We start from the raw sequence: 26,970 nt of genomic DNA, 5'->3' as shown, positions 1-26,970 counted from the left end.
AAAGTTTGCTAGTTGGGCTGGGCACCTATACCATTTTGTTAGAACCTTGTAATTAGTTTCTATTATAGAGACACTAGCAGAACAAGCAAGTGTGATCTCAAAAATGGCTAACCAGTCTGCTTCATGTACCTGCTCTCCCAGATCTTGCTGCCAAGCAAAGGTGAATTTGGGTAAGGAGCTAAAAAGGTTTTCTATGAGTAGTTTGTAGATTTTGGAGAGCAGGTGGGGAAGACAGCCATCTGCTAGACACCATGTTTCAAACGCTGTGAGGGCTCTAGTTATATCATTACGAGGTAATCCCGAGGTCAGGAAGTGCTTGATCTGGAGGTATCTCCAAATCTCCAATCCCGTAAGCTCCCATTTGGACTGGATCTCAAGAAAGGAGGACACACCGGTGGAATTTATCAGCTGGCCGACACGTGTAATCCCAGCAGGCACCCATGTCTTAAAGGGGCCAGTTTGTACGCCTGGGGGGAAAAGAGGATTATCAAATAAGGGGGTCAGTGGTGAAATAATAGAGGAGAGGTGTGGAAGGATCCGAAGTCTGGACCATACTAAAATGGTAGGACCAATTATGGGGTGTCTGATGATAGGTAGTTTGCTTAACCATGGAGTAAATAGAGGTGAGGAAGGAAGGTATGATCCTTCAATAACGATCCACTGCTTCTCACTATTAGCGTTTAACCACTCCAGGATCCTTCCCAGCATCACCGCATTATGGTATGAGGGGAAGTGTGGAAGTTGGAGTCCCCCTATGTTTTTACGTTGATATAAAATGTCATGTTTGAAACGGGGCCTCTTTCCCCTCCAAATAAAGTCTCTCAGCAATTTCTGTAGGTCATTAAACCATTTATTGGGTATGTGAATTGGAAGAGTCTGGAGGAGGTAAAGGATACGTGGGAGAATGTTCATTTTAATAATATTGATACGACCTATCCAGGAAAAGGCCTTGTCATGCCACTCTCCCAGATCCTTACGAAGTTTAGCCATGAGAGGACTAAAGTTAAGGTCGAACAGTTGCGTCAGATCTTTAGAAATAAGTATACCCAGATATTTAATATGTGATGGGTGCCACTGGAATGCAAAAGCCTGCTGGAGCCCTTCAACCACACGAGGAGCTAAATAAGTTCAAAGCCACCAATTTTGAATAATTGATTTTGAAATTGGATAGAGAACCAAATCGTTGGAATTCTTTAACCAGATTGGGAATTGATATGATTGGGTTGGTAACCACAGCTAGGAGATCATCTGCAAAAAGCGCTAATTTATATTCCACTTTACCCACTACCACTCCTGAAATGTCAGGGTTGGCTCTAATGGCCCTAGCCAGGGCTTCCATACAAAGTACTAAAATCAATGGTGAGAGTGGACACCCCTGTCTAGTGCCATTTCCTATCAAGACTGGATCCGAGAGAGACCCGTTAATTTTTATACGACCCGTAGGGGTACGGTAGAGAGCTAAAATCTGATGAAGGGCAATTGGTCCTAGGCCCATATGGGATAACATGCAGCCGAGGAAATGACCAGTCAATTCAGTCAAAGGCCTTTTCGGCATCCGTGGATAACAACATAGAGGGTGTATTAGAGCTCACTGCCGAATGGACCAGGTCGATAATCTTAGTTGTGTTATCTCTTGCTTCACAACCAGGAATGAATCCCACTTGGTCAGAGTGGACTATTCCCGGTAGGATGGGCTTCAAACAGTTAGCTATAAGTTTTGTGTATAGTTTAATGTCCACGTTAAGTAGGGAAATTGGCCGATAACTCGGGCACAGAGAAGGGTCCTTGCCATCTTTAGGTATTACTGTGATGTGGGCTTCTAGGGATTGTGTGGAGAAAGGGGTGCTCTCTGAAACAGCGTTGAAGGCTGGCACCATCAAGGGTAGTAGCTTATGTTTGAAAGTCTTGTAGTAAGATATTGAAAAACCATCGGGGCCTGGGCTTTTACCTGAAGGTGTAAATTTTATTGCTTCAGCCAGTTCATCGTGGGTAAATGGCTGTTCCAGCAAGGCTATGTCAACATCTGAGAGAGTGGGAAAGGCGATCTCCTGTAAGAAAGATAGTATCGATGGACGTCTATTGGGAAAGTCTGTCCTAAACGTCTTGTCTGATATGTTGTAAAGTTGGGAGTAGAACGAGTGGAAAGCTGCCGCTATGTCTGATGTAAGTTGGCATTCTTTGCCTTTGTAATTTTTAACCATGGCTATGAATGATTTGGCCCTCTGGGCCCGCAAGGCCCTTGCTAACATTGAGCCGGGTTTGTTACCCCATTGGAAGTATCGATTGCGACATTTTTGAAAATCTAGTTTTATTCTATCATATAGGAGTGTATTCAAGGTCGTCCTGGCTTTGGTCAATTCCGCAAGTACTTCGGAGGACAAAGCAGCTTTGTGTTTGGCCTCTAAAGCGATAATTTTTTTGAGAAGCTGGTCTTTCAAAGCTTCTTTCTGTTTTTTCATAAATGAGCCTAGTTGGATCATTTTACCACGAAGGACACACTTATGTGCCTCCCAGATTGATACTGCCGAGACCTCCGGGGTATTATTGAATTCAATGTAGTCGTCAAGGGCTTGTTCGATTTGTGCTTTACAGTAGCAGTCTTGTAAAAGGAGCTCGTTAAGTCTCCATGAACAACCTTTAACCCTTGGTTGAGCTAAGTGTAGGGACAAAGAGATAGGGGCATGATCTGACCAAGTTGCCTGACCTATAGATGTTGAATGAACAAGGGAGAGATGTCTGTGTGAGAGAAATAGGTAGTCAATGCGGGAATAGACTCTGTGTGGGTGGTAGAAAAAAGTGTAGTCTCTAACCGATGGGTGCTGTAGCCTCCACGTGTCGACCAGCTGAGAATCATGTAAAGTGCGTCTTACCTTCCCATGCAGAGATCCACGAAACCTGGCTGCACTATTGGATGTGTCAAGATCAGGAAGCAGGGACCAGTTGAGATCACCTCCCACCACCAAGATACCCTCTGCCAGCTCAGCCACCTTCTCCAAAACCTTTTCCAGAAACATAGGTTGACTCTGGTTTGGGGAATATAAATTGACAAAGGTATAAATAGTGTCTTGGAGTTTACACTTTATCATAAGGGCTCTCCCTTCTACAAGCCTACTTTTCTGCAAGATCGTAAATGCGAGTCTTTTAGAAAATAGGATGGCCACACCAAGAGTTTTGCCTGGTGAGGACCCTTGTTTGAAATGTGTTTCCTGCACAAAAACAACATCAGCGCCTACCGTACGAAACTCACGTAAGGCGCGAGAACGTTTAGAAAGGGAGAAAAGTTAGGAAAGGAAAAGAAGGCATATAGCAAAGAACTAACAAAATGTAATCCAAGAATATTGAAAAAAACCACTCCAGTAAGATGAGGGGAAAAAATCCATTCCCATCCTCTGGAATAAATTGTAATGCGGTGCAGGTCAACGGGGTAAGGTGACCAAGGTAACTGCTAGTATTCTAAGGGTCAATGAAATAACTAGGGAAGACTAGCTTCCGAACTTTAAAGGGCTGTTTAACTCTTAACTGAATATGGTAAAGTAAACAAGGATAAATATATATATGGGGGGATAGGGGTCTACGGCACTGGGATCAACTGTAGACACCCGGGAAGCCTAAAACAGGTGAAGAGTTGATTGCTAGTAACTCGGGTGTGGTTACGATTCAGTTATCGAAAACTACACAATAAGGGGAATGAGTGGAGTGATCTAGGATACCATTGAGTGGAAAGGATGTATTGAGTAAAACATATTCTAATGAGATTAAATGCAGCTAATAGGGATCGTCAATCTCAGGGTACTGGCTTAACCCTAGTGAGAGGTTTTCTTCGCTTAGCCTGTAATTCAGAAATACGAACAACACAACCTGCTAACATGACAAAGCTATTCAACATCCAATATGGAAAGAGAGAAAGATGCTAGTCAGAAGAGCAGGGAATAATGAGATAATCAGATAATGATGAAATAAGAATTCTCAGTATCACCGTCCACTTAAATCAGGTTTCGGGGTCATCCTGCTTAATCTATCTTCGCTTTACTGATTTCCCTGGATTTCCGGGCTTCTGCCAAGGTTCAGATGTCGCAGGATGAAGCCTTGCATTGTAATCTAGCCACTCCAGGAGATGTACATTTTGAATGTCTAGAGCAGAGCAAAAGGGGGCCAAATCTGATGGAGAGCGCACAGATTCTGTTCGCCCATTGAGTGTGACTTGGAGGCCAAACGGAAAGCTCCATCTGTATTTAATGCTCCGATTGCGAAGCGCATCTGTCAATGGCTTGAACATCCTACGGAGTTGGAGGGTGTTCCAGGAGAGATCTTGGAAGATTTGTATTTTTTGACCATCATAATCGATTCCATCCAGGCCCCTTACTTTTTGAATGATCGCTTCCTTTTGTGTGTAGTAATGAAGACGACATATGACATCTCTCGGGCGGTCTAACTGGCCACCCCTTGGTTTTAGAGCCCTATGTGCTCTATCAAAGTGGATGTGTTCAAGTGGGTCATGGCCTAGAATCTCATTGAAGATCTTTGTGATGAACGGGACCAGGTCTTGGAGGGATATGTTTTTCTTTCACAATACTTGCTACTTCTTTTGCAAACCACACTGGCTTCCTTTTCCTTGTACTTTTCTTAACCCTTTTCATACAAAGGTCTGTTGCTTTAAGTATTGCACTTTTTAATTTTTCCCACCTTTCCTGCACTCCTTTCAAGTTCTTCCACTCTGCTAAAGAGTCACTTACACATTTTCCCATCTCTACAAAGTCAGCCTTCCTAAAATATAACACCTTTATATTTGTGTGGTATGAGTCGGTCTCTGTCTTTATACTAAACCATACTGCTTGATGGTGGCTGGATCCTAGGTTCTCACCCACATTTACATCAGATATTCAGTCATCATTTGTAAGAATTAAGTCTAATATTGCGTCTTTGCGAGTAGTCTCCCTCACCATTTGCTTGAGGGATGCTCCTTGTAAGGAAATCAGAATGTCGCTACTTCTAGTGGAACTTGCAGAAGACTCCTCCCAGTTATTAACAAATACATTAATGTCTTCCTGTAAACTACTCAATCCAGAATAATCTCAATCTTAGATTAGATGCCTAATTTCTACAGTAAGTGTTTATCTCCATCATATCTACAGGGGATAATAGATAAAAAATAAGTTTATTAGTGTGTTGAAAATAGCACATGTAGCTCATAGTAACCAATCAGACAATTGCTTTCAAAATTGGTATCTGGTTGCTATGGATTACATCAGCATACAGAACCAATTTTTGGGGCTGCCACTCAGGCTGTTTGCTTTAGTGGGTCACTTCCCTTAACTGCTCTGATGGCCACATATGCCATAGATTGTAAGCTTGCCAGCGGGTCCTTCTTACTTCTCTGTCTGTCTGTATTACCCAGTATTGTTTTATTACTGTGTTGGCTCCCAATTGTAAAGCTACGGAATTTGCTGGCTTTATATAAATAAATGTTGATGGTGATGATGATGATGATAGAATCCTACTAGTATTAGGGTAAGGTAAGAGAACTGGAGAGGCAGAGGGAGAAGAGAGAACCTGTTTTGGGTGGTAGAGGAGAGGTGACAGGATGTCTGGAGAACCAGAACAGGAGGAAACGAGGGATCCAAAGGGGAGGGAAAGGGGAGAGAGCCACAGAGGTTGTGTGAGGAGAGCGAACCATAGGCGGGATAAGAGAGCAATGGAGAGAGGAGGAAAGGAGAGAGAAATCTCATCTACTATGAATAACATGGAGAAGTTGAGAGAAAGGATAGAGAGAGAACCATGGGGAGAGGGTACCTTAGGGATGGGCAGGGGGTAGAGAGGACTATGGGAGTATGAATAGCCATGCCCTTTCTAGAGGGTTGAGGGTCCCACAATTGATCTAGCACATGCCCTGCTAGCATGTACATGCCATGTGTGCCATATGACTGAATAAGATTTTCTGTATCATTTTTTGACACAAAATAAGAACATGATGAACATGAATATGATCCTATTCTACAAACATGCATTATAATCCATTCAGCTGGAAATAGTTCTACCCTTTTCTTTTCCCACTTTATGTTGCCAATGGTCGGACCATCCTTCAGCAGTTAAATATGCAGTTCTCGCTGTCATAGGACCATTCCCACACTTCCATTGCAAAGACATATGTATATATAAGGTTTATCACTGCTGAGAGAAATTGTTTCTTACGCTGTGAGTGGTCCACTTTACGTAGTCATCTTAATTTGTCCCTTTTTATGGTGGTCTAAATTTAATATAAGCAATGTTCAAATAGTTAATGACTATAACAGGTTGGTACATCCTTTTGTCTAGTAGCCTGTTCTACAGTATTATTATTATTATCCAGCATGTTAAAGAAAGTAAAAGCTTTCTGTCGTAGATGCCTGTGGTGTAAATAACCCGTATGTCTGGGGCACATTGGCTCAAGAACAGTCTAACATTTTATGAATAATTCAGAAATACTGTACATGCTGAAGGTAGAGGGAGCTGTACGTGGTGCTTGGAAAACAAGTCTGCTTTTAGTTCCAAATTGCCAGAGATCGTTAACACTGATGAATATGCAATTAATCAACGAGGAAAAGTACTAAAGTACTGTAATTCTTCATTTTCCACAAGCCTGATTTAGCTCTTGAACGCACAGAAATGAAGCCAATGCATCACAGATAGGCACTGCTCAGGCAGTTATCTGCTGGCATCAATAATTGCACGGTTGCCATGAGCTGAAAAAAGAGATTGCAAAATTAATTTATATATAAAAAGTTAACTTGCATAGTACTATGTCAGATTATTTTTACATTCTGTTCAGAAAAGTTCAATAGGTTAATCTCAAATTCAATAGGTTAATCTCAAGATTCAAGATTTCTTTATCAACAGTGCTAATATGTGAAACTGTAATTGTAGTAGCTGAAATTGTGATACTATAGTGTGCAGTTTACACTTTATGTTAAAAGTTTGATTGTATAATGAATAGCATATGGCAGTGGTTCCCAAACTTTTGCAGTTCACAGCACCCTTAGAGTCTCCATAATTTTTTCAAGGCACCCCTTCAAATAATTACTGAGCAGTCCTGTTTTAGGAGTAGTTGGGTCAAAAAAATGTAATAAGTATTTAGGTCAGGACAGAAATACTTATTTGGTTGTATGCAAAAATGCCCCCTCTGCATCCAGTCACTCTGCCTCCTCTGCATCCAGTCACTCTGCCTCCTCTGCATCCAGTCACTTTGCCTCCTCTGCATCCAGTCACTCTGCCCCCTCTGCATCCAGTCACGCTGCCCCCTCTGCCTTCTCTCACTCGGCCCCCTCTGCCCTCTCTCAGGCTGCCTCCTCTCACGCTGCCCCCTCTCACTGCTCCCTCTGCCCTCTCACGCTGCCCCCTCTGCCCTCTCACACTGCCCGTTCTGCCCTCTCACGCTGCCCAATCTGCCCTCTCACGCTGCTCCCTCTGCTCTCTCACTCTGCCTCCTCTGCCCTCTCTCACGCTGCCCCCTCTGCCCTCTCTCACGCTGCCCCCTCTTCTCTCTCTCACGCTGCCCCCTCTGCCCTCTCTCACGGTGCCTCCTCTCATGTAGCTCCCTCTGCCTGCTCTCACGCTGCCCCCTCTGCCGCGGCCAGCCAGAGAAAAAACAACAACAAAAAACTTACCATTCCGCGCGGCGCCGGGACTCAGCATTCTCCTCTCTCCCGCAGCTTGTCACTGAATGTTGATTTTCAGTGACAAGCTGCGTGAAGGAGGAGGATGCTGGGTCTCGGCGCCGCGTGGCTTGGTAAGTTTTTTGTTGTTGTTTTTCTCTGGCTTGCCTGCGGCACCCCTTTGACAACGCTGCGGCACCCCTGGGAGTCGCGGCGCACACTTTGGGAACCGCTGGCATACAGGCTCTTAAGGCAAATTATACACATTTTATTGATATACCTGCACTGCAGCTTAGTACCACACAGTAAAATGCCATATAACGCCTGGCAGAGAGTAAATCATCTCTCACCAAAAGAGTATGCTACAGAGTGTCATAGAACTAAGTCATGCCTCTTTTTGCCCAGAATAAATTGTTACTGTTGGCTCTGTGCAGTGCTATAATAGGTTCTGAATCGGGGACAGTCCAGGAAATAGAGGCTATAAATCAGAAATACGCATGTTAAAATTGAAAATATACCATTTTCTGCACATATTAGTGAATAAATATCAACCAATTAGGGATGAGCAAAATCATGGAAACATTTTAAAGTTTCAAGTCATTACCCGGAGGTAATGGTGAAGTGAATAACATTGATTATCTCATTACAATGGCAACTGTCAAGGGGTGGGATATAATTAGCAACATGTGAACTGCCTGTTCACATGTTGATGTCTTGGAAACAGGAAAAATGAGCAAGCGTAAGGATCTGAACTTTGAGAAGGGCCAAATTGTGATGGCTAGATGACTGGGTCAGAGCATCTCCAAATCAGCAGGTCTTGTGGGGTGTTCTCGTTATGCATTTGTTAGTACCTACCAAAAGAGGTCCAAGGAAGGACAACCGGTGAACCCGCGACAGGGTCATGGACCTCCAAGGCTCATTGATGCGCTTTGGAAGTGAAGACTAGCCTGTCCGGTCCAGTTCCACAGAAGAGCTACTATAGCACAAATTACTGAAAAAGTTAATGCTGACTATGATAGAAAGGTGAGAACATATTGTGAAATAAATCACAAAAAAGAAGTTGGCTCTTGAGGCACTCCAGTCCACTAATATGTTTATATAAAAATTATTTTATTAATATCTTTAAAATAAGTGTTGACCAAAAGTCGGCAAACATATTAAAAAGAAGATGGGTGATAAAGTATAGAAAATGAGTGTAAACAGAAATAAAACAAAACAAACAGACCCTTCAGGGAAGCCAGTTTAGGATGATGTGTAAATATTATTGTCCCAAATTCTACAGGTACTAGTATAGGGATTATATATCAAGAGGTATTAATTGAGATTCATGTTCACATTTTACATTATATTGCTCTTTATTGTAACTGTGCATTCAAAACAATGGATCCCCCCAAAAAATTTTAGCCTGATATATTGTTTAATTCCACATCATCGTTTTCATATTTTACAAAGCTGCAGCGCATTAGTTCTCTTTTGTTATCGGGGATAGATGTTAATTCTCCTTTAAATTATAAGCCTGGAAGGATAGTGTGAGTGGGGCTATCTATAGTTAAGGATGCTTATGTCCAAAAGTAATAGATGTAGAAACATATATCAGTCAGAGAAAATACCAAATTTATGAAGGGAAAGAGAAAAAAAATCTCCAACAATCCCTTTCTATGGTGATGTTGTTATAGACTCTCACAGTAGGATATATATAGCTTTCTTAGTAATTATCTATTGAATACTTGAAATTCTGGTATAATAAAGACTCTGTTTGTTACATCATATATTAGTGTAAGTTTGACTGATTGTACATGCACTCCGGTTCTGTAATGTCATACATGACATGCGACCCAACGTACGTTTCGCCTTGCAGACTTAGTCACGGGAATCCCCTTAGTCATGGGAATCCCCTTAGTCATGGGAACGGCCTCCAAATTTTCCAGATCACAATCCGATAGAGTATCTGTTGGATTTGCTTTAAAAATAAGTCCGAGTCATGGAGGCCCCAACTCGCAACTTACAGGGCTCAAAGGATCTGCTGCTAATGTCTTAGTGCCAGATACCAAACGACACCTTCAGAGGTCTTATGGAGTTCATGCCTCGATGGGTCAGATGATGTGGCTGATCAGTATATATATATATATATATATATATATATATATATATATATACATATATACTGTATATGTTTGTTAAAAAAATATAAATGCAATGGGCATTATGAATCACTAACCACCTCTAACAGCTTGTTAGTGTTTATTTTGCGTATGGTGAGGTTGGGGTAGAATTGGGAACACATAAGGCCAAATTACGCCACAAAAATGTGCACTTTTTTGTGGCTAAATGCTTAAAGAGCTGAATATTTTGTTGAATAGTTTAAAACATTTAGCTCATGTCTAACTACAGCTCATGTCTAACTACAATTAAACAATGTGATTCTAGTGGCCAAACTATTGTAAACCATGGTTGAATGCTCTGGAATGCTTTCTTCATTTAGTACTTTTAAAAACAGTAAATGTTTCTGTATAATATTATTTTAGGCTGCAGCATATACTTCGTAGGCTGAAACCGTCACCATTCAGACTTGCAGTGTAACCGGGCTGAAAGAGCTGAAAATGAAGAACAAACTTTTTATTAATAAAGTTACAATTGTCAAGTCATTTCAACGGTGGGCCCCTGAGCCCAAACTCTCTTTACCCCATGAATGTGATTCACTTGACCCAATCTATCCCAAACCAAAAGATCCCTGGTACACCTCCATTGGGATGGAAGGAAAAATGTTTGACATTACATCACCGTGGAGTGGCTTTGTGCTGTTTTAATGGAACTCCGTCGCACACCACAGGATTTCAAATAGTTTTTAAATTACTTTTTGAAAGGGGTAAAAATAAAATGATTTAATTGAAAAAAATACTTAGATTGCACTTAGGGGTATATTTACTAAACTGCGGGTTTGAAAAAGTGGAGATGTTGTCTATAGCAACCAATCAGATTCTAACTGTCATTTTGTAAAATGCAGTAATTAAATGAAAGCTAGAATCTGATTGGTTGCTATAGGCAACATCTCCACTTCTTCAAACCCGCAGTTTAGTAAATATACCCCTTAGTGTTTTGTTCTGATGCTAATTGTTGGTTTCAGTATGTGGAGAGTATTTAATATCAGATTGTTTGGCAAGAGTAAGAGCCATAACTTCTCTTTCTATGGTGGATTACACTAACCATTTCGAGGTAGGTATTATCAGCAGTCATTTAAAAATGTATACCAATATTTTTAAAGTTCAGTGGCTTATTGAAGGAAAAACAGAGCTTGTTGTGACAGATGGCAAATTTTGTGACAAGATCTGCCCATTTTACAGTAAGAGCTGTGGTGTATTAAATTCTGATGATAATCCTTACCTGTAAATTATAATTCTCTGAAAAAACATCCTGGAAAGGAATTCCCAGTTATGGTAACAAACTCCTGTAATGTTGTGATTGTAGGACAATTGCTCACCAGCATCTTGGCCATTGGATACCAGTAATTGCCTGATGAAAAGTTGCTTAAATTATACTGGACCAAATTCCATCACTCAGTTATCTTGTGTCTTGTGGGGAATTTATATGGATACTGTTAGGAACTCCCAAGCCAGTACAGTGAAACTCGGAACTACTCTGAAGGCCCGGTATTCACTGGAGCCCCTAGTGGTGGGGACAGATTTGGCTGCGGACCGACCGAGGGTCGAGCAACGTGTACTGACTTAAAGGAGAACCCAGGAGTGAGTGGTAGGCAGGCCGAAGTGAGGAAGAGATCCAAGGTCAAAAGGACACTAGCATAGGTATGAAATCCAGGGACAGGCGAAAGGTCAGGAGCACAAGCGAAAGGAGCAAAATCCGGAGTTCAGGCAAATGGTCAGGGTCAGAAGTGAGGGTTCAAAGGTCCAGGAACAAGCAGAGGTCAAAACGGGTAGTCAATCAACGGTAATGGTAACCAAACAGAGAGCACAAGCAGGTAGCAGAACTGAGGACAGAACGCTATAACTGGCAGTGAGGCTCAGTCCTCACTGCCCTAAATACCCCTGCTAGCCAATCAGAGCCTAGCTCTGAAACAAGTCACAGCCCCTGCCTGATTAATTTCCTATAGGTTGCGCTAGACTGCGCATGTGCCCAGCTGTTTTATTGCGCCCAGTGCGCCTGGGTAAAGCTCCCGGCGTCCAGCCGTTGCCCTGGCAACGGTCCGGCCAGATTTCCGGAAGTGACGTCCCGGTTGCCATAGCGACAGCCGGGACGTCAGAGGAAGCAGGAACTGAGTCGCGGCGGTGCCCGCGGCCGCCGCGGCTCGTGACAGATACCAACCTGACTCCTACAAGTTATTGAAAAAAACGGGTTAATGAATTTACAGAAGAGGTAACAAAATAATATATCAGATAGAAACTGTAGCTCACAAAATTAATTTAGAAATATAATTTTACTCAACATTTTGAGAAAGAAAAAAAAGTATACTGCTGAAAATGTTTCTATAAACCTGTGATGGAGACACTTCTTTTCTGTCTTCCCAGTGCTTATTATATATATAAAGTTCTCTGTGATTAACTGCTGTTATATCCCAGGTAGCAGAATGTCACAAGATGCTGGTTACATCTGCATGAGACAATTATTTCTTTGTTTACATGCTGCTGCCTGAACAACATCTACTTCCACATGCTACATTTATCTGTGTCAGTTTTTGTAAGTGTTTTGCTTTCCCCTAAATGAGGCACAAATTTGTGACTCCATGCAAAAGGAGCTCTGTGACTCTTGTGCCAAGATTTCACTTTGTGATGAGTGGCTAATGATTTATCATGCTGTTGGAGTTACAAGCAAAATTAAAGAAAAACAATGTTACAAAAAATTGACAGATTGCTATGAAAAAAGCACTGATTAAGGCTTCGTACACACAGGCATTAATCATAAGTGTTTGACGCATGTTTCTAGAGCCTATTAGACTCACTTTTTCATTAGTAGTCCAGAAATATAATGTTAGTGAATGGATCTGTACACACAAGCTTTTGTTTGACTTTTCTTAAGTTTTGACATTACTGTTCAAAAATGTTAATGCTTGTCAAATACAAGGAGTTGTATAAGAACCTTCCTTAAGGTCTTACTTCATTATCTTACAGGGAGGCTTTGAGATGCTTCAATTAATGAGTTTTGAACATTCCTTTAAAACAAGAAAAAAGTTTAAGGTTTTACCTACGCTTTTCGTTAAAGTTGTTTTTTTTTAATGCACATGAGTATGCATATAAAAATATTTATATAGTTCAGACTTTTTATTAAACATTTTTGCATAATATTGCAATTGTTTTAGTGTTTGCTATAGCTTATCTATAAATGTAAAGGCTTATCTTAGGCCAGTTACCCACTGGCGTTAAGAAAACACCAATGACCACATGTTACTAGTTTGACATGTGTTGTGTGACCATTGCATGCACCTTTGGTCAGGACAGAAGTCAATGGAGGACACTCCCTTGACCCCACATGCATTAAACACAAGTGAGTGGAGTGTGCAGCGCCCCCAAAAAAACACAACCGCCTGCAAAGCCTATTCTTGTGACCAGTGTACAGTACAGAACCAACATTTTGGTGGTTAGTGTACAATACAAACACATTGCCTAGTGGCTAATATACATACAGAGCCTATTTACTGCTGACCAGTGCACAATACATAGCCTTTTATTTGGCAATATATAATACTGCAAACTGGGTGCCGCGGCTCCTTGGGGCGCCGTGGCAGTCTCACTGGGCCGGTGGTAAGCAAGGCGGGGGCAACTTGGTAATTATTTTGACTTGGGGGTGCCTTGAAAAAATTATGGAGATCCATAAACTGAGAAAGTTTGGGATCCACTGCCCTAGGCTGTTTCCTCCCAGCTTCAATCTGGCACTGTGGTCAGTTATACACTTGCAGTGTTCCCTCAGACATGTTCGTCTTACTGCTGCTTCACATCACAACCTTTTCTTTTTTTTGCTGCTGGTTATAGCACTGTGATTGTCAATGAGAAGACACAGCAATATGACACAGTCGGGAAAAAAGGTAACAGTAAGTGCACAAATGGTATTAAAAGACACTCTCTTGCTTTAAGATGAGAGAGAAAGATGATGGTTTGGCCTCTACATCTCATCTGTAAATAGTACATTTTTATTATGTCCAGGAGACACTCTATTTATTTTACCTTTAGTGATGCAGACAAGTACCAAAATACTTCCCCGCTTCCTCTTGACACTACCCTCCACTTATTCCCCATTCACGTTGCTTCCTGAACCATCCAGTTTCCACCAAAATCTCTGCACCGTCTCCACTAAGCTGAAACCCATCTTTGGTTCCCTTTGACTGCATTCACCTATTCAAGTATTTGCCCAGCTGACAATTTTCACTGCCTGCACTCCTCAGTGTCTGACTCAGCAGGGGGCTTTGGGAAATGGGACTTATTTAATTCCCTTCTACAGTGGGAGTACCGTGACAAACTCATGATTGCAAAGTGCATTATGACATAAAAGAAAACTTCTCTCTTCTACAAACAGTCCCATGTAATAGCTCAAGATACTGCAAAAATGATAATAATCAGATAAAACTGGCGTGGGTTACAGCTTGGTATATATTGCACAGCAAGCCAAATTTGTACAGCCTCTGATTTTTGGCATTGCTTATAAAGAATGATCCTTTTGTGTTTCTGCAGAATTTCCTTGGACAATCTACAGTTCTGAGACTATTAATTATTTGGCAAACAAACAGCATAATAAGTAAATGTCAGCCAAATAAACATAGAAAATTGGCCCTGGTCTTCCATTGAAGGTGCAAACTAATTAAAACAGTAACATGATAAAGTGGGAGCTTTTTATATGTGAGGGTTTATGGATATCAACTTAATAAAGTGGGATTTTCTTCTTTGTTTAAATATTACCATATTTAGCATAGGAAAATTTAGATAAATGCTAGATTACAGAGAAATGTTAGTGCTTGTGGCACCATTGAAATATGTACTCTGTGTGAAGAGTGCAAAAGAGGATAAGTACAAACCATTACATAAAAGATCAACCTTTGTATAAATACTGAACATTGAACAGTTCTTATGACAGTTATATGTAGGTTTAAAGTATGTGAAATTAATGTAGAAAGCAAAGAAGTGCCAAATATGTAGTTGTATGTTAATACACATGTAATCAGTGCGAACACGAAATATAGGTATCTCTGCACCAAAGTAAAAATGGGAAGCAGCTTATCTGTATAGAAGTTACCACCACCACCTGTATGGATAACAAAGATCTATAGCCCCTTTTGGCAAATGTATATTCCAGAATGTAAATAAGAATGAGCTTTTCTATAACAATTAACACCACCAGAACACTATGGCTGTATGTACACTGCAATTATGTAGCCTCTGGACAGATGAGTCACTAAAACTAAGAGGCTGTTGAAATTATGAATACAAATACATTAGAACACTGATGTCTCCTAAGCTCCCTCCAATTGTTTGCTGTTCTACTGTCTGTTTCCTGACACTTTGATGCAACTCACTTAATCATGTATTGAAAGTTATCTTCAGGTATAGTGAAAGTATAGAATTAGTATATGAAGTTTATCCTTTAAGTATATGAAATTTGTTCTGTCTGGAGCCAAAAAAATAAAATAGCTCACACTGTGCTCGCTGTGCAGTTTGTGTTGGCCAGTTTGGTAAATTTGACCAAACTGGTCAACAACTGTACCATATGTATGCTCCCAAGTGACCACCAGATGAGTGTGATGCCATCGTACAACACAGAAGGACAAGTTATAGTACCAAGCATTACAATCTGGTTGTTCAGCCCGGAACCCGAACAACTGGGATCAGTGTAATTGTGTCATATTGCTTACTGATTTGGCATTCTTTGTTTGTGCCTAATGGCTAAATTGTGACATGTCTGCTTGTTGTAGTTGGAAAAAGACAGTAATCTAGAGAATGATTGAAGGAAATATCTGATTTGGAGGATTGAGAATAATGGTGAACCATGTGAGCAGCAGAGAAGGAAATAAATGTATTGCTAAACAGGTTCAGTAGATCCTTAGAACTAAAATACCTGCAAGTAACCAGGTCTGTACCATTCAAAAAGGCATGCTTCTGGCAACAGTGCACTAATCAAAAATGAGGTTAGTGGAACACACATTGACATTTCCTGGCCAACTATACAGAATTTTTTACATCGCTTCCTCCCCACTCAAATATCATACAAATATTTTGGAACTTTTTCAGTGTGATCAATGGGAAGAAGGACAAAGGAGGGATATGAACATAAAATAGGCAAGGAAATGTATTATTTTGTAGAGTGGTTATGTGACACCCACCTGTAGTGACTCACTGTAGTAACACTGATACTATTTATATATATATCATCATCATTTATTTATATAGCGCCACTGATTCCGCAGAGCTGTACAGAGAACTCATTCACATCAGTCCCTGCCCCATTGGAGCCTACAATCTAAATTCCCTAACATACATACACAGACAGACAGACAGATAGAGAGAGAGAGACTAGGGTAAATTTTGATAGCAGCCAATTAACCTACTAGTATGTTTTTGGAGTGTGGGAAGAAACCGGAGCACCCGGAGGAAACCCACGCAAACACAGGGAGAACATACAAACTCCACACAGATAAGGCCATGGTCGGGAATCGAACTCATGACCCCAGTGCTGTGAGGCAGAAGTGCTAACCACTGAGCCGTGTGTGTGTGTGTGTGTGTGTGTGTGTGTGTGTGTTTCCAACCCTTCTTATAAATAGTGCATAGTTTCTATTTAGCTGCAAATATCAGTTGAATTTAGTCAGTCATTTACAAAGGGCCTGCCTTAGATGTAAGTCCATTTGCACCACATAAAAATGCAACTTGTGTAACATATGTTGCACTGTACCTGCACAACTTACACCTGTAATGTTGCGTCCACTCGCATTTGGGATGGTGGGTCAGGGGCATTTGCTTGTATATTTGGTAGAATAGAAGCGTGGAAACATCAACCACACCCTTTAGAAATGCATCTGTTTTTGCAGTTGATGTGGTTGTAAGCATTATTATCATTATGTAAACAAAACTGTAATCCAGGAGATCTATAACTATATTCTGACTAATAATAATAATAATACTAATACTACGGTAAAATATTCTTAGCATGCCACACGTGCATGGTTATAGAAACTATTGTTAAGTATTGTATTTGTCTTCTTATGCCCTTATGACCCTATAACCCTGTAAGATTAGTTCTGGAAAATGTATTTGTGCTTTTAATGACTGAGACACAGAACAAATATTTAAAACTAAAAAAATGTCATTTATCATATATTACACTACATTTTATGGTTTAAAAAAAAACGTCTTACGAAAAACTTGTCTTGTTTGCTAAGTATTTTATACAGTTTGTTTTAAAAAGTAAATCAGACCATTTTCACCTGTTGCTAATGTATGAGAAAATGTAAATGTGACAATGTTTTGTTTGTGTGACCTTTCAGAAGGAAATGTACTAATGTATTTGAACCTTAGTATAAAACAATATAGGATCTTCTCTGGGTATTTCTGCAGCTGCCATGTTCCCTCTGTAAAGATAGTTGGTGAAGCCTATATTAGCTGAAGGGGTGGGAGAAGAACAAGGGTCCCTCAGACAGCAGATTCTTTTTTTAAGACAAAAGACCCCCTGCTTTGCTCTTTTATTCACATGGGATCAAAGAACCAATCTGCATATGAAAGGCTTATAGTATTATGCAACTTAAATTAGCCAATCGCCACCCTGCTAGCTTCTAGGCCTTCAAAACAAAAACACTCACATCTGTTCAATCAATTGCCCTATCTTCTCTGTGTTTCCATTCTCAACTTTGAGCAGTCAAGTCAATCAGTTTATTAGATTATGGTTTGGAAATCTGTGCTCAGTGCTTTGGTTTTGAAAAACAGGAATTTTCACGAAAGAGTAATTTAATAGAACATTGTTTAGTCTGTAGTGAGTCAGTCTTCTTTCTAATTTTATTTCAACCTTGGCATTTGCTTTGGACAGACAATACTGACATATATCTCAGGAAAAGTAATAATTCACATAAAAAAAATCATTCTATGTAGATTGTATTCTATTAAATATTTTCTAAAGTAATTCTTATTTATATAAAAGTTTTGGTCTACTTCCAGTTGTAAGCAGATGATCACATGACACAGACTAGTTTTATAATGAGGACACATATCTGTCTTGAAGGTATATTTACTAAACTGCGGGTTTGAAAAAGTGGAGATGTTGCCTATAGCAACCAGATTCTTTTTATCATTTATTTAGTACATTCTACAAACTGACAGCTATAGGCAACATCCCCACTTTTTCAAACCCGCAGTTTAGTAAATATACCCCTTGATATGGTATATCTGATGACTATGAAAACACCTTTTCATTATCTAGAATAGACAATAACTGTGTTTACTGCACCAATTGTTTTGGCCTTCTACCCAAAAGCTATTATGTAGTCATATGTTTTACTGGTGCTGATCTGCACCCTGTTTATTGGTATTGAGGAATTATTTGATGCTTACACTTACAGGATTTGTGTGTCATATTGTGGCAGACTTCCCTGTGCACACACCCACTGTGTCTGATGAAGCCGCATAATATATTCAAATAATTAAAATGACCTCTGCGTCTTCTGAATTTAACCTCCAGCTCAGTCAGCCTCATTATGCCAATGTACTTAGCAAACAGCCATTATGGTTACACTTGAAGATTAATTACTTTATAGACAATAATTTAATACCAAATTCCTTGTCAATTATGGGATTTCTTCTAACAACATGTATGTATCACCCATATTCATAAAGGGTAATACTACTAGATTGAGCCTTGTTTCCAGACACGAAGGTACATCATAGTTGGAACATTGGCAGCTTGTGTCCCGGGAGGTCCGAGGGTCAGGTGGGTGTGTGGGGGCGGGCTCGAAGAATCATGCTGTTAGCCCCGCCCTCAAAGCTGTCACCACCCTTTTTGGCCAATAAAACGAGGGACGGGGCCACAATGACGCGTCCTTGACGCCAATAAGCCCTGCCCCCTCCATTTACTTTTCCACAGCCGGTCGGGAATCGGGAGAATTGTCCTCTCTCCCGGGAGTCCGGGAGACTGACCCAGATTTCAGGAGTCTCCCGGATATTCCAGGAGAGTTGGCAAGTATGAGGTACACCGTGTGCACTAATTACATAGGGGTCTATTTATTAAATTGTGATAGCACAAAAATCCAGACTGGCTATTACAGGACTTCACTTAATTTATTAAAGGGTTACCACAGGAAAAACATCTGTTTTCTCCTGCATTAACCCATTTACCGCAGTCCCCTAGACCTCCACGGTGACTGCGATCTGACTGCATTTCAACTCTTAATAGATAACGCACCGATCTGCCTGTCAGCCCTAGCCGGAGAGCATAGAAATCAGAGAAGCAGGAGCATCTCTAGATCCCTCCCGGCAGCTCCTCCCCTCCATTTACACAGCACGCTGCTTCTGAAGGGGTGAGCAGTGGGGGCATTCCAGGGAAATAGTTCATTTATTGCAGATAGTTTTTTTATTAAAATTACAGTAGATTAAAATGTGATTTATGTAACACATTTGTGATTATAAGGCTCAGTTCATGTAGAATAAGTTTAAAACGGTTCTGACTGAACGGACTTTTACCGACGCATGCGCACTACACTCTTTGCCATAGCTGCAGCTTCTGTCTGCCTACAAAACACCCTTCGCTATCGCAGAAGAGGAGACTTTTCGTAGGTTATGATAACATAGGTGAGGAATGATAAATAGCTGTGGTACATACAGTATGATCGTTCATGCAGCCCACTTGCCACCAATAAAAAATAGACCCCAAAGTGTCCAGTTTATGCTCAGATTCCTAAAAATGAGCAGAGCATGCCTGGTAAAGTTAACAAAAACAACAACTAAAGCTAGTTTTTGACATACATCAAAGGCTGTGTACTACTGAGATAAATCATATACATGAAATAACTGGTGGTTTTAACTAGTTATGTCCACAATGCTCTCTTTTACCCATCTACAGTAGATCGTCATGTTAAGTTGCCTTGTTAAACATCCAAACAGTGACTGACAGGCATACTTACTGTGCAGAAATGCAGAATGTCGGATTGGCAGGGCCGGGGCCAATGATGTCACAGGGCCAGTGATGTCACAGCAACTCAGTCTCAGCTCTTTGACCTGTATCAGATTTAATCAGGAAACCATCCGAAAGTTGTGGGAAGAGTTTTAGTTCTGTCTAATGGAATGGGTAGATAATACCTTCATGGTATCTGAAATTTAAAATTTTGAATTTGGTTGTTCTTTAAGGTGCCTTTTGAGATATTTCTCTTTTTTTGGAGAAAACAACTAGTACTAATCTATGTTGCTTTTTTCCATAGCAATAACAATATTATTCCATTCTATTAGAACTGTAGGACCCCTGTGTAATGTAACAACCCTATACAAAGAACAAAAAACAATGTATTGATCTCAGTTCAATGCTCAATACAATATTAATAAAAAAAAGTGAAACATTTCCTTTTAATTTATTGTTACAGGTAATATTTGCCTTAAACCAGACCCTCTTGCAACAGGAGAGCCTTCGGGCAGGCAGTCTTCAAGCTCCATACACGACGGAGGACCTCATCAAACATTACAACTGTGGAGACCTGAACTCAATAATATTTAACCAAGATCCTTCACAAGTATGTTAACTCATTCTGTTATTAATATTTCTTTAAATTACATTTTACTGTTCAGTGGAATGACGGGAGAAATTTACATAACAGCAGCAAAGAAAACTGTTCATTAAATCACAATTGTATTTTCTTGGACTCTGTGGTATTTTGCAGTTGATAAATCTACTTCATGAATTAGCTTATGCCCAAAGATAGGGGTTTCTAAAATGTTTATAATGTGGTATGTGTGATTCGACCTCACTTAAAAAAGTAAAAAGATCAAGGGCTAGATTTACTAAGCTGTGGGGATGTAGCAACCAATCAGATTCTAGCTTTCATTTATTTAGTACCTTCTACAAAATGACAGGTAGAATCTGATTGGTTGCTATAGGCAACATCCCCACTTTTTCAAACCCGCAGCTTAGTAAATCTAGCCCCTAGAAAGATTTTAAACTCATCCATAGTGACCATGTGCAAATAAACATCTTAATTCCAGGAGCTGTACTTTCTGAAAACGCAATTCACTGTGCAGCCTGTAGAATCAATGGTTTACTGGATGGACATTCTGACCATGACACATGTAGATTCTGAGACAGGATCCCACCTTCAGACAGCTGTTTCACTCTATTTGGGACTCAATAGTGATAGTTCTAGGTTTTTCTTCTCACGATATAAATCACTTCTCACTGAAAAAGGGAAATTGGGGCTTTTAAGCTCTTTCCCTAAAGGATTTTCTCCTGTAGTGGTGATAAAGATACCACTAGTTTAACGCCTCCAATTTTGGTGCAACATTTTAGAGAATATATATTACTTTTAACTTTAATTTATTATCAGTTTACTGCCCCTTTCCCCTTCCATAAGTTCTGGAAAATTTACCCTTAGTGATCATATGCAAATAATAACTCCATCAGGGGCGCATGCAGGGTGGGTTTCTAGTTCTCCAGAAACCCCTCCCCTCCGCGAACGAATGGGCACTAAACACTACCCCTACCAGCAGCACTGTATTGTACAGCAGCCGCGGCGCTGTCAAAGAAGCATCCGCCGCGGTGCTGTATTGTACTACAATACAGCACTGCGCTGCCTATATGCTTTAAATAGTATTGTCTGCATATATGAAGCAGTAGTTGAGAGGCACTAGTGTACCTAATAACTCATTGTATAAACATTTGGTATCAAGATTATTTTTTTATCTGACAGCTGATAAAATGCCATGTAAACTGAAATGACATAAATGTTTGCATACTTTTTCATGAAGACTGGTTCTATCACTATTTTTTAACATCATCAATTACAATTCTGTTCGTGACTCTGTTTCTCAGGTGCCCAATTTTATTAATACCACACTCCCAGTGCATGAACGAACAACCGCGCGGGAGATCGATAACTATTTCCGCCAAGAACTGATCTACAAAAGAAATGAGCGCATGGGGAAGAGAGTAAAAGATCTGCTGGAACAGTTTCCAGACAAGAGCTTTTTCTTTGCTTTTGGGGCAGGTAAGATTCACCCCATACAAAGTTTCTACCATTACCTATATTTTGCCATTGGCATAATACCCTTTGGGCCCGAGTCATGTTGCATTGGAGGGGGAGGTAAATTTAAAATGTGGGGACAGCTTTATATTTGGGGTTGGCATGTCCTAGATCAACTTTAAATTTCAGTGTAAAAATAAAGCTACCAAGCATGTGTGTGCTATACGAAACAACAGCCAGTATTTAAATTATGTGCAAAATAATAAACTAATTTGCATCCCTTGCATTGTAGCATGGTTTTTCCAGGATCAAATTTATTCCTTTTTTGCCTTGCTCTCTTTAATGACTCAGGCCCTTTGTGTTTGCTCATGTGATCTTTTCTACTGAACAGATAGGCCCTGCTTTGTGTGACATGACCATATGACGAAGCCTGGGTACACACTACAAAAACCTTCAGCCAATTAGTTATCACGATTTTACAAACAATTGAATTTCCAATCAGTCTCCCAATATATGCGAACACATTATATATGATTTACCTCATACTTCCCAACTTTTTAAATCTGTACTCCAGGAGATCGGAGTACAGATCATGTGACAGAGGGTAGAAGGGGGTGTGACAACGTCATTACATCACTATAGTCCTGCTACTACCATAAAATACAAAAATCCACAGATTGAATGGTGGGGGCGGGGCTTAATGATGTAATTAAGCCCCACCCCCTGCTATTCAATGCCGTATATTTCAACATTTTACAGGGTCCGGGATGTTTGCCTACTTTTACTGGAGTCTGGGAGGACTCCCCGAAATTTGGTAGCCTCCCGGAGATTCCGGGAGAGTAGGAAAGTATGATTTACCTTCAGATATGTGCTCTTCATCTGGTCCTTTAGTCATTTACAGACAGTACAGTATTCATTCATTCATTCCTGTCACACTGATTAACCGCCTTGTTATAGCTATCCACATGTAATTACAAATTTTGTTAGCTTCAGTGACTCTGAAACAATATATTCAGTCTCAGAACGAAGAGACGAATTATTCCATCTACAGCACTCTCTACATTTAATCACCAAGGATATGTTCATTGCCGGTATCGACTGTAAAGATCATGACTCTGTATACTTTATGGAGATCGTGATCGTGAGTGCATACAGAATGCAGGATCTGAAGGCGATCGGAACGAGATTATTACTTTTACCGACCAACCAAATGAACTGACTATTGGTGCTTTGGAACGACCATCGGTCATCGTGTTAGTTGGTTTATGGGTATTTGGCCCTATAATCGGCTAAAAACCTGTAGTGTGTACCCAGCCTTAGTTTAAAAGTGTACGATGTCAGAATGCATAACAGTCAGTAAAGAGAAAATACACCTCCTACAAGGCAATTGTGGGTTATTAGTAAAGAAGTAGGGAATACTAGATTCACTTATAGACTAAATGGTTTTTGTTTGTTCAGAAATTTATTTCTGAAAAAAATGAAACATTCTGTGACCTACAAGCAAAAACATACAAGTCCGTTTTTCTAATCTCTTCAAAATTCTCCTGCCATGAGCTAGCCACTTTGTGGGAGTATCTCACAAGTGGCACGGCATGTTTCCTTTTGGCTAATGACTACATATGCAGGCTGATGTATTTACTGGTCATCATACTTTACTGCCTGGCCCAATAAAAATTCCATCACATTTTGATCTTACTATCTTTTGCACACATATGCAGTTATTTTCTGCACATTTAGTTGAATAAGTCAATGTAAAGATTTTGCCACCTGTGTGGCAAGCTTAGAGGAATATAAAATGATGTACAGAACAACACTATTCAACAGGCTGGGCTGAAACTGACCTATTATTATGATTATTATTATTATTATTATGTGTTATGTTCAGCACCGGATTAAGGGAATGGAGGCCCCTGGGCTAAGGGGGCCAAGCTGCCCCCCCCCCCCTCCCATGATCCGAGCTGCTCGCGCCCCCCCCCTTCCCCGGCACTTACCTCCTTCTCCGGCGCGCTGTATGCTCTTCACTGAGAAGATCTCGTGAGAGTGAGACTCACGAGATCTCCTCAGTAAGGAGACTACAGCGTGCCGGAGAAGGACCGTAGTGAAAGTGCTCAGCAGCACTGCAGTGGCGCACGCAGGGGGGGTTTCTGAGTCTCTAGAAACCCCCCTGTGCTAACTAAGTGGCCACTGTCCTATACAGCAGCCGCGGCGCTGTCAAAGAAGCGTCCGCGGCGGTGCTGTAGTGTATACAGCACCGCCGCGGACGCTTCTTAGACAGCGCTGCGGCTGCTGTATAGGACAGATCTGACGAAACGGGTTGTTGTTTTTTTGGGTCGGGGGGGGGGGGGAACCCTGCACTGATCGCGCCGGGGGCGCCCCCGCCCCCGACCGATCAATACTGCTGCTGAGCACTTTCAAGGGCCCCCTGGATGCCATAGGCCCCTGGGCTGTAGCCCAGTTAGCCCTATGGTTAATCCGGCCCTGGTTATGTTATGTTAAAGAGAAAGGAAGGAGCAACCATATGTGTAACCTAATGTCTACAGTTATAACTCTGTGGGCTAGATTTACTAAACTGCGGGTTTAAAAAAGTGGAGATGTTGCCTATAGCAACCAATCAGATTCTAGCTTTCATTTGTTTAGTACATTATACAAAATAACAGCTACAATCTGATTGGTTGCTATAGGCAACATCTCCACTTTTTCAAACCCACAGTTTAGTAAATATACCCCTATAAGTCTATAAGCAGGGATTTCAGATTAAAATACCATATTTGCTGTTACATTTGAGTACATGGCACTACAATACATTTAACAGTATGAGATGTATTTTCCATAATGCTTTGGGATATAGAGCATACTTGCCAACTCTCCTGGAATTTCTGGCAAACTCCATTCTCATGTATCCTGCCCACTTCCTAGTGGACCTAGTGCATAACATTGGCAAAAAAGATCAACTTTTTCTTATTTTAATAACAAAGCATTTAAAATCCATTTTACGTGGCTGTCAATTTGAGGCAATTTTTTGTTTAACATTTTTTTTTGTATGAGAACAAGTTAAAAGTTGTTTTTTTTTCTGATATCTTGAAAAATTCACACGCACCTAAATAGGACTTGTAGAGTTTGTCAATGTGAGTCTGATGTCAGGGAATTTGTATCAGGTTACACACTATTTTATGTAAAACCATCTGGAAAGGATAATCCTATTACACCATAGTATACCCACACAAAGCCTACTGACTTACAATGCTGTCACACATAAAGGTTCCCATTGCAAAGTCAAAAAGGTTTAAATCTCATGCAGCGTATTGATTGCTCAGTAATCGATTATATAACCTGCGCTTAGAGGGTATTTTATTTAGGTAATCATATCTTAGGTAACTATATTTAATACTTATAATTGTATTTACATTGTTGCTGCAAAAAAGGAATGAAATGCATCTTAAAGGTGCCTGCAGTCACTACCTCTTGCTTGTAGATGTCACAGTGGAACAGTTCTGGCACAAGCAGTGACTTGGGAAATCACATGTTTGCTGACTGCTTAGCTTTATTTGTGTTACGTTTGTAGACATTAGTACTAATCATGACTTTTCTTTGTGGGATAAAGTTATACATGCTAGACTTCTAAGGCCCAAACTGTCTGTGTTTTTAAGTTTAGTGAGTCTAAGTGGGCCTTCCTAGGCTTCTGAAACATGTCAAATTCTCAAAATGTCTTATTGACATTATGCATACACATCATGCTCGTAAATACGTCCGATTGCGTAGCGTATCTAGCTCTGCACATGCTCAGAATCGGACCTTACTCCAATAAACGCTTTCGCCTGTCTATGACATAAGAGGCGGTACGGGGGAGGGAAGGGCAGTACTAATGAAGGTTGCGATGCAGATGCGGCTGACTCAAGTCCTGTTTTTCTCGGAAATACACTTGGTTTCATCCTTATCATTTGCACCCAGTATATGTCAAGTGTAAATGCCGAATGATAGTAATGACTCACGCGGCATAGTTTTTTACTTAAAAAGTACATGTATGCGTCCCACCAGCTAGCACAGAACAGCTGTATGCAACTAAGATACACCATCAAAATGCATTGGAGGTCTGTTTCATCTTTGAAAGCATTGTGAACGCAACTTGCACTTTAAAAAAAAGTGCTTAACTTGTACGCACGCACGTCCGTATCCAAATACAAGCGGTTCTCAAGAAATGTTTCCATTTGAATCCTGGGTATGCTCTGGCTGTACGTTAATTGCCGTCTGCACACAGGCAGAACACACTGCAGGATACGTACATGCATATGTGCAATGTAAAGTCCCATAAGAACACATGCAAAAATCAAAAGATTTTATAAACTTAATATAGTAATCATTAATAAAAATATATGTTTAAAAAATGCTTTTTTTACATGAAAAATATAAAATTAGGATGTTCTTAATGTGTGTTGTACATACAATGCATATTTTACTTTCTCTTACTTGCAAACAGGGCTTCCAAGAGGAATTCAGGGCCCCGGTACAACATATAAGGGGGGCCCCATGAAAATGTGATATGGGTGTGGTCATACTATTGGGGCATGGCTATGCATCATTGCAGTGTGGCTAGCAGGTGAAAAGTGCTAGGACACTCTCCTGTAGAAAAGAAACCTGCATTGATGTGTACACCATTGAAACAAGGGTGGAGTGCACACTTGCCGGAGCGTGACATATGTCCCAGCACTCCTGACTTTCAGTATAGAAAGAATACACTGTGTACATAAACTGTTCACAGACTTGGCCTGCGTCTTACATTGGGGAGAACACTCACCAAAAATTGGGATTGTCCCACTAGAATCACAACAATTCACACACCTTCCTACTCTCTCCTACCTGTTCTTCTCTTTCACCACCTGTGGCTGCTGCTTTCTTTAGTTGCTGCTTGTCTGGATCCTGGAATGTTGGGGGCCCTATTTGGGGGGAAAAAAAGGGGAAAATTAAGAAAATTATAACCAGCCCCAGTGTTAAATCAATAGCACCCACAAGTAATAATGAGGCCTTCCTCCAGCCCCAACATTAAACTAATAGTATTCCCATTTAATAAATAAACCTATTTCCCTCCCTGCAATCAGCCCCAGCAATAAATTAATAGTATTTACATTTCATAAATATACCTATTTCCCGCAACCTTAATTGAATAATTCGTAGTCACATTTAATAAATAGACCTCATTCTCCCCAA

At 40.5% G+C, this 26,970-nt stretch overlaps 1 protein-coding gene across 1 annotated transcript in view; it reads left to right on the top strand.

Annotated features, from left to right (window-relative positions):
* The window catches only part of LOC142134220 (metalloprotease TIKI1-like), a 78,896-nt gene that overhangs the window by 42,034 nt on the left and 9,892 nt on the right, over window positions 1-26,970 (top strand). Inside the window, exons 3-4 of the mRNA XM_075194543.1 lie at window positions 20,179-20,325; window positions 21,618-21,792. Of these exons, the coding sequence (XP_075050644.1) occupies window positions 20,179-20,325; window positions 21,618-21,792 (322 nt within the window). The remainder of the gene's footprint in view (window positions 1-20,178; window positions 20,326-21,617; window positions 21,793-26,970) is intronic.

This window comes from Mixophyes fleayi, unplaced genomic scaffold (genome assembly GCF_038048845.1).
Source record: "Mixophyes fleayi isolate aMixFle1 unplaced genomic scaffold, aMixFle1.hap1 Scaffold_46, whole genome shotgun sequence".
Taxonomy (NCBI): Eukaryota; Metazoa; Chordata; class Amphibia; order Anura; family Limnodynastidae; genus Mixophyes; species Mixophyes fleayi.
The sequence above is the reverse complement of the archived record's forward strand: the minus strand, read 5'-3'. Positions and strand labels throughout refer to the sequence as shown.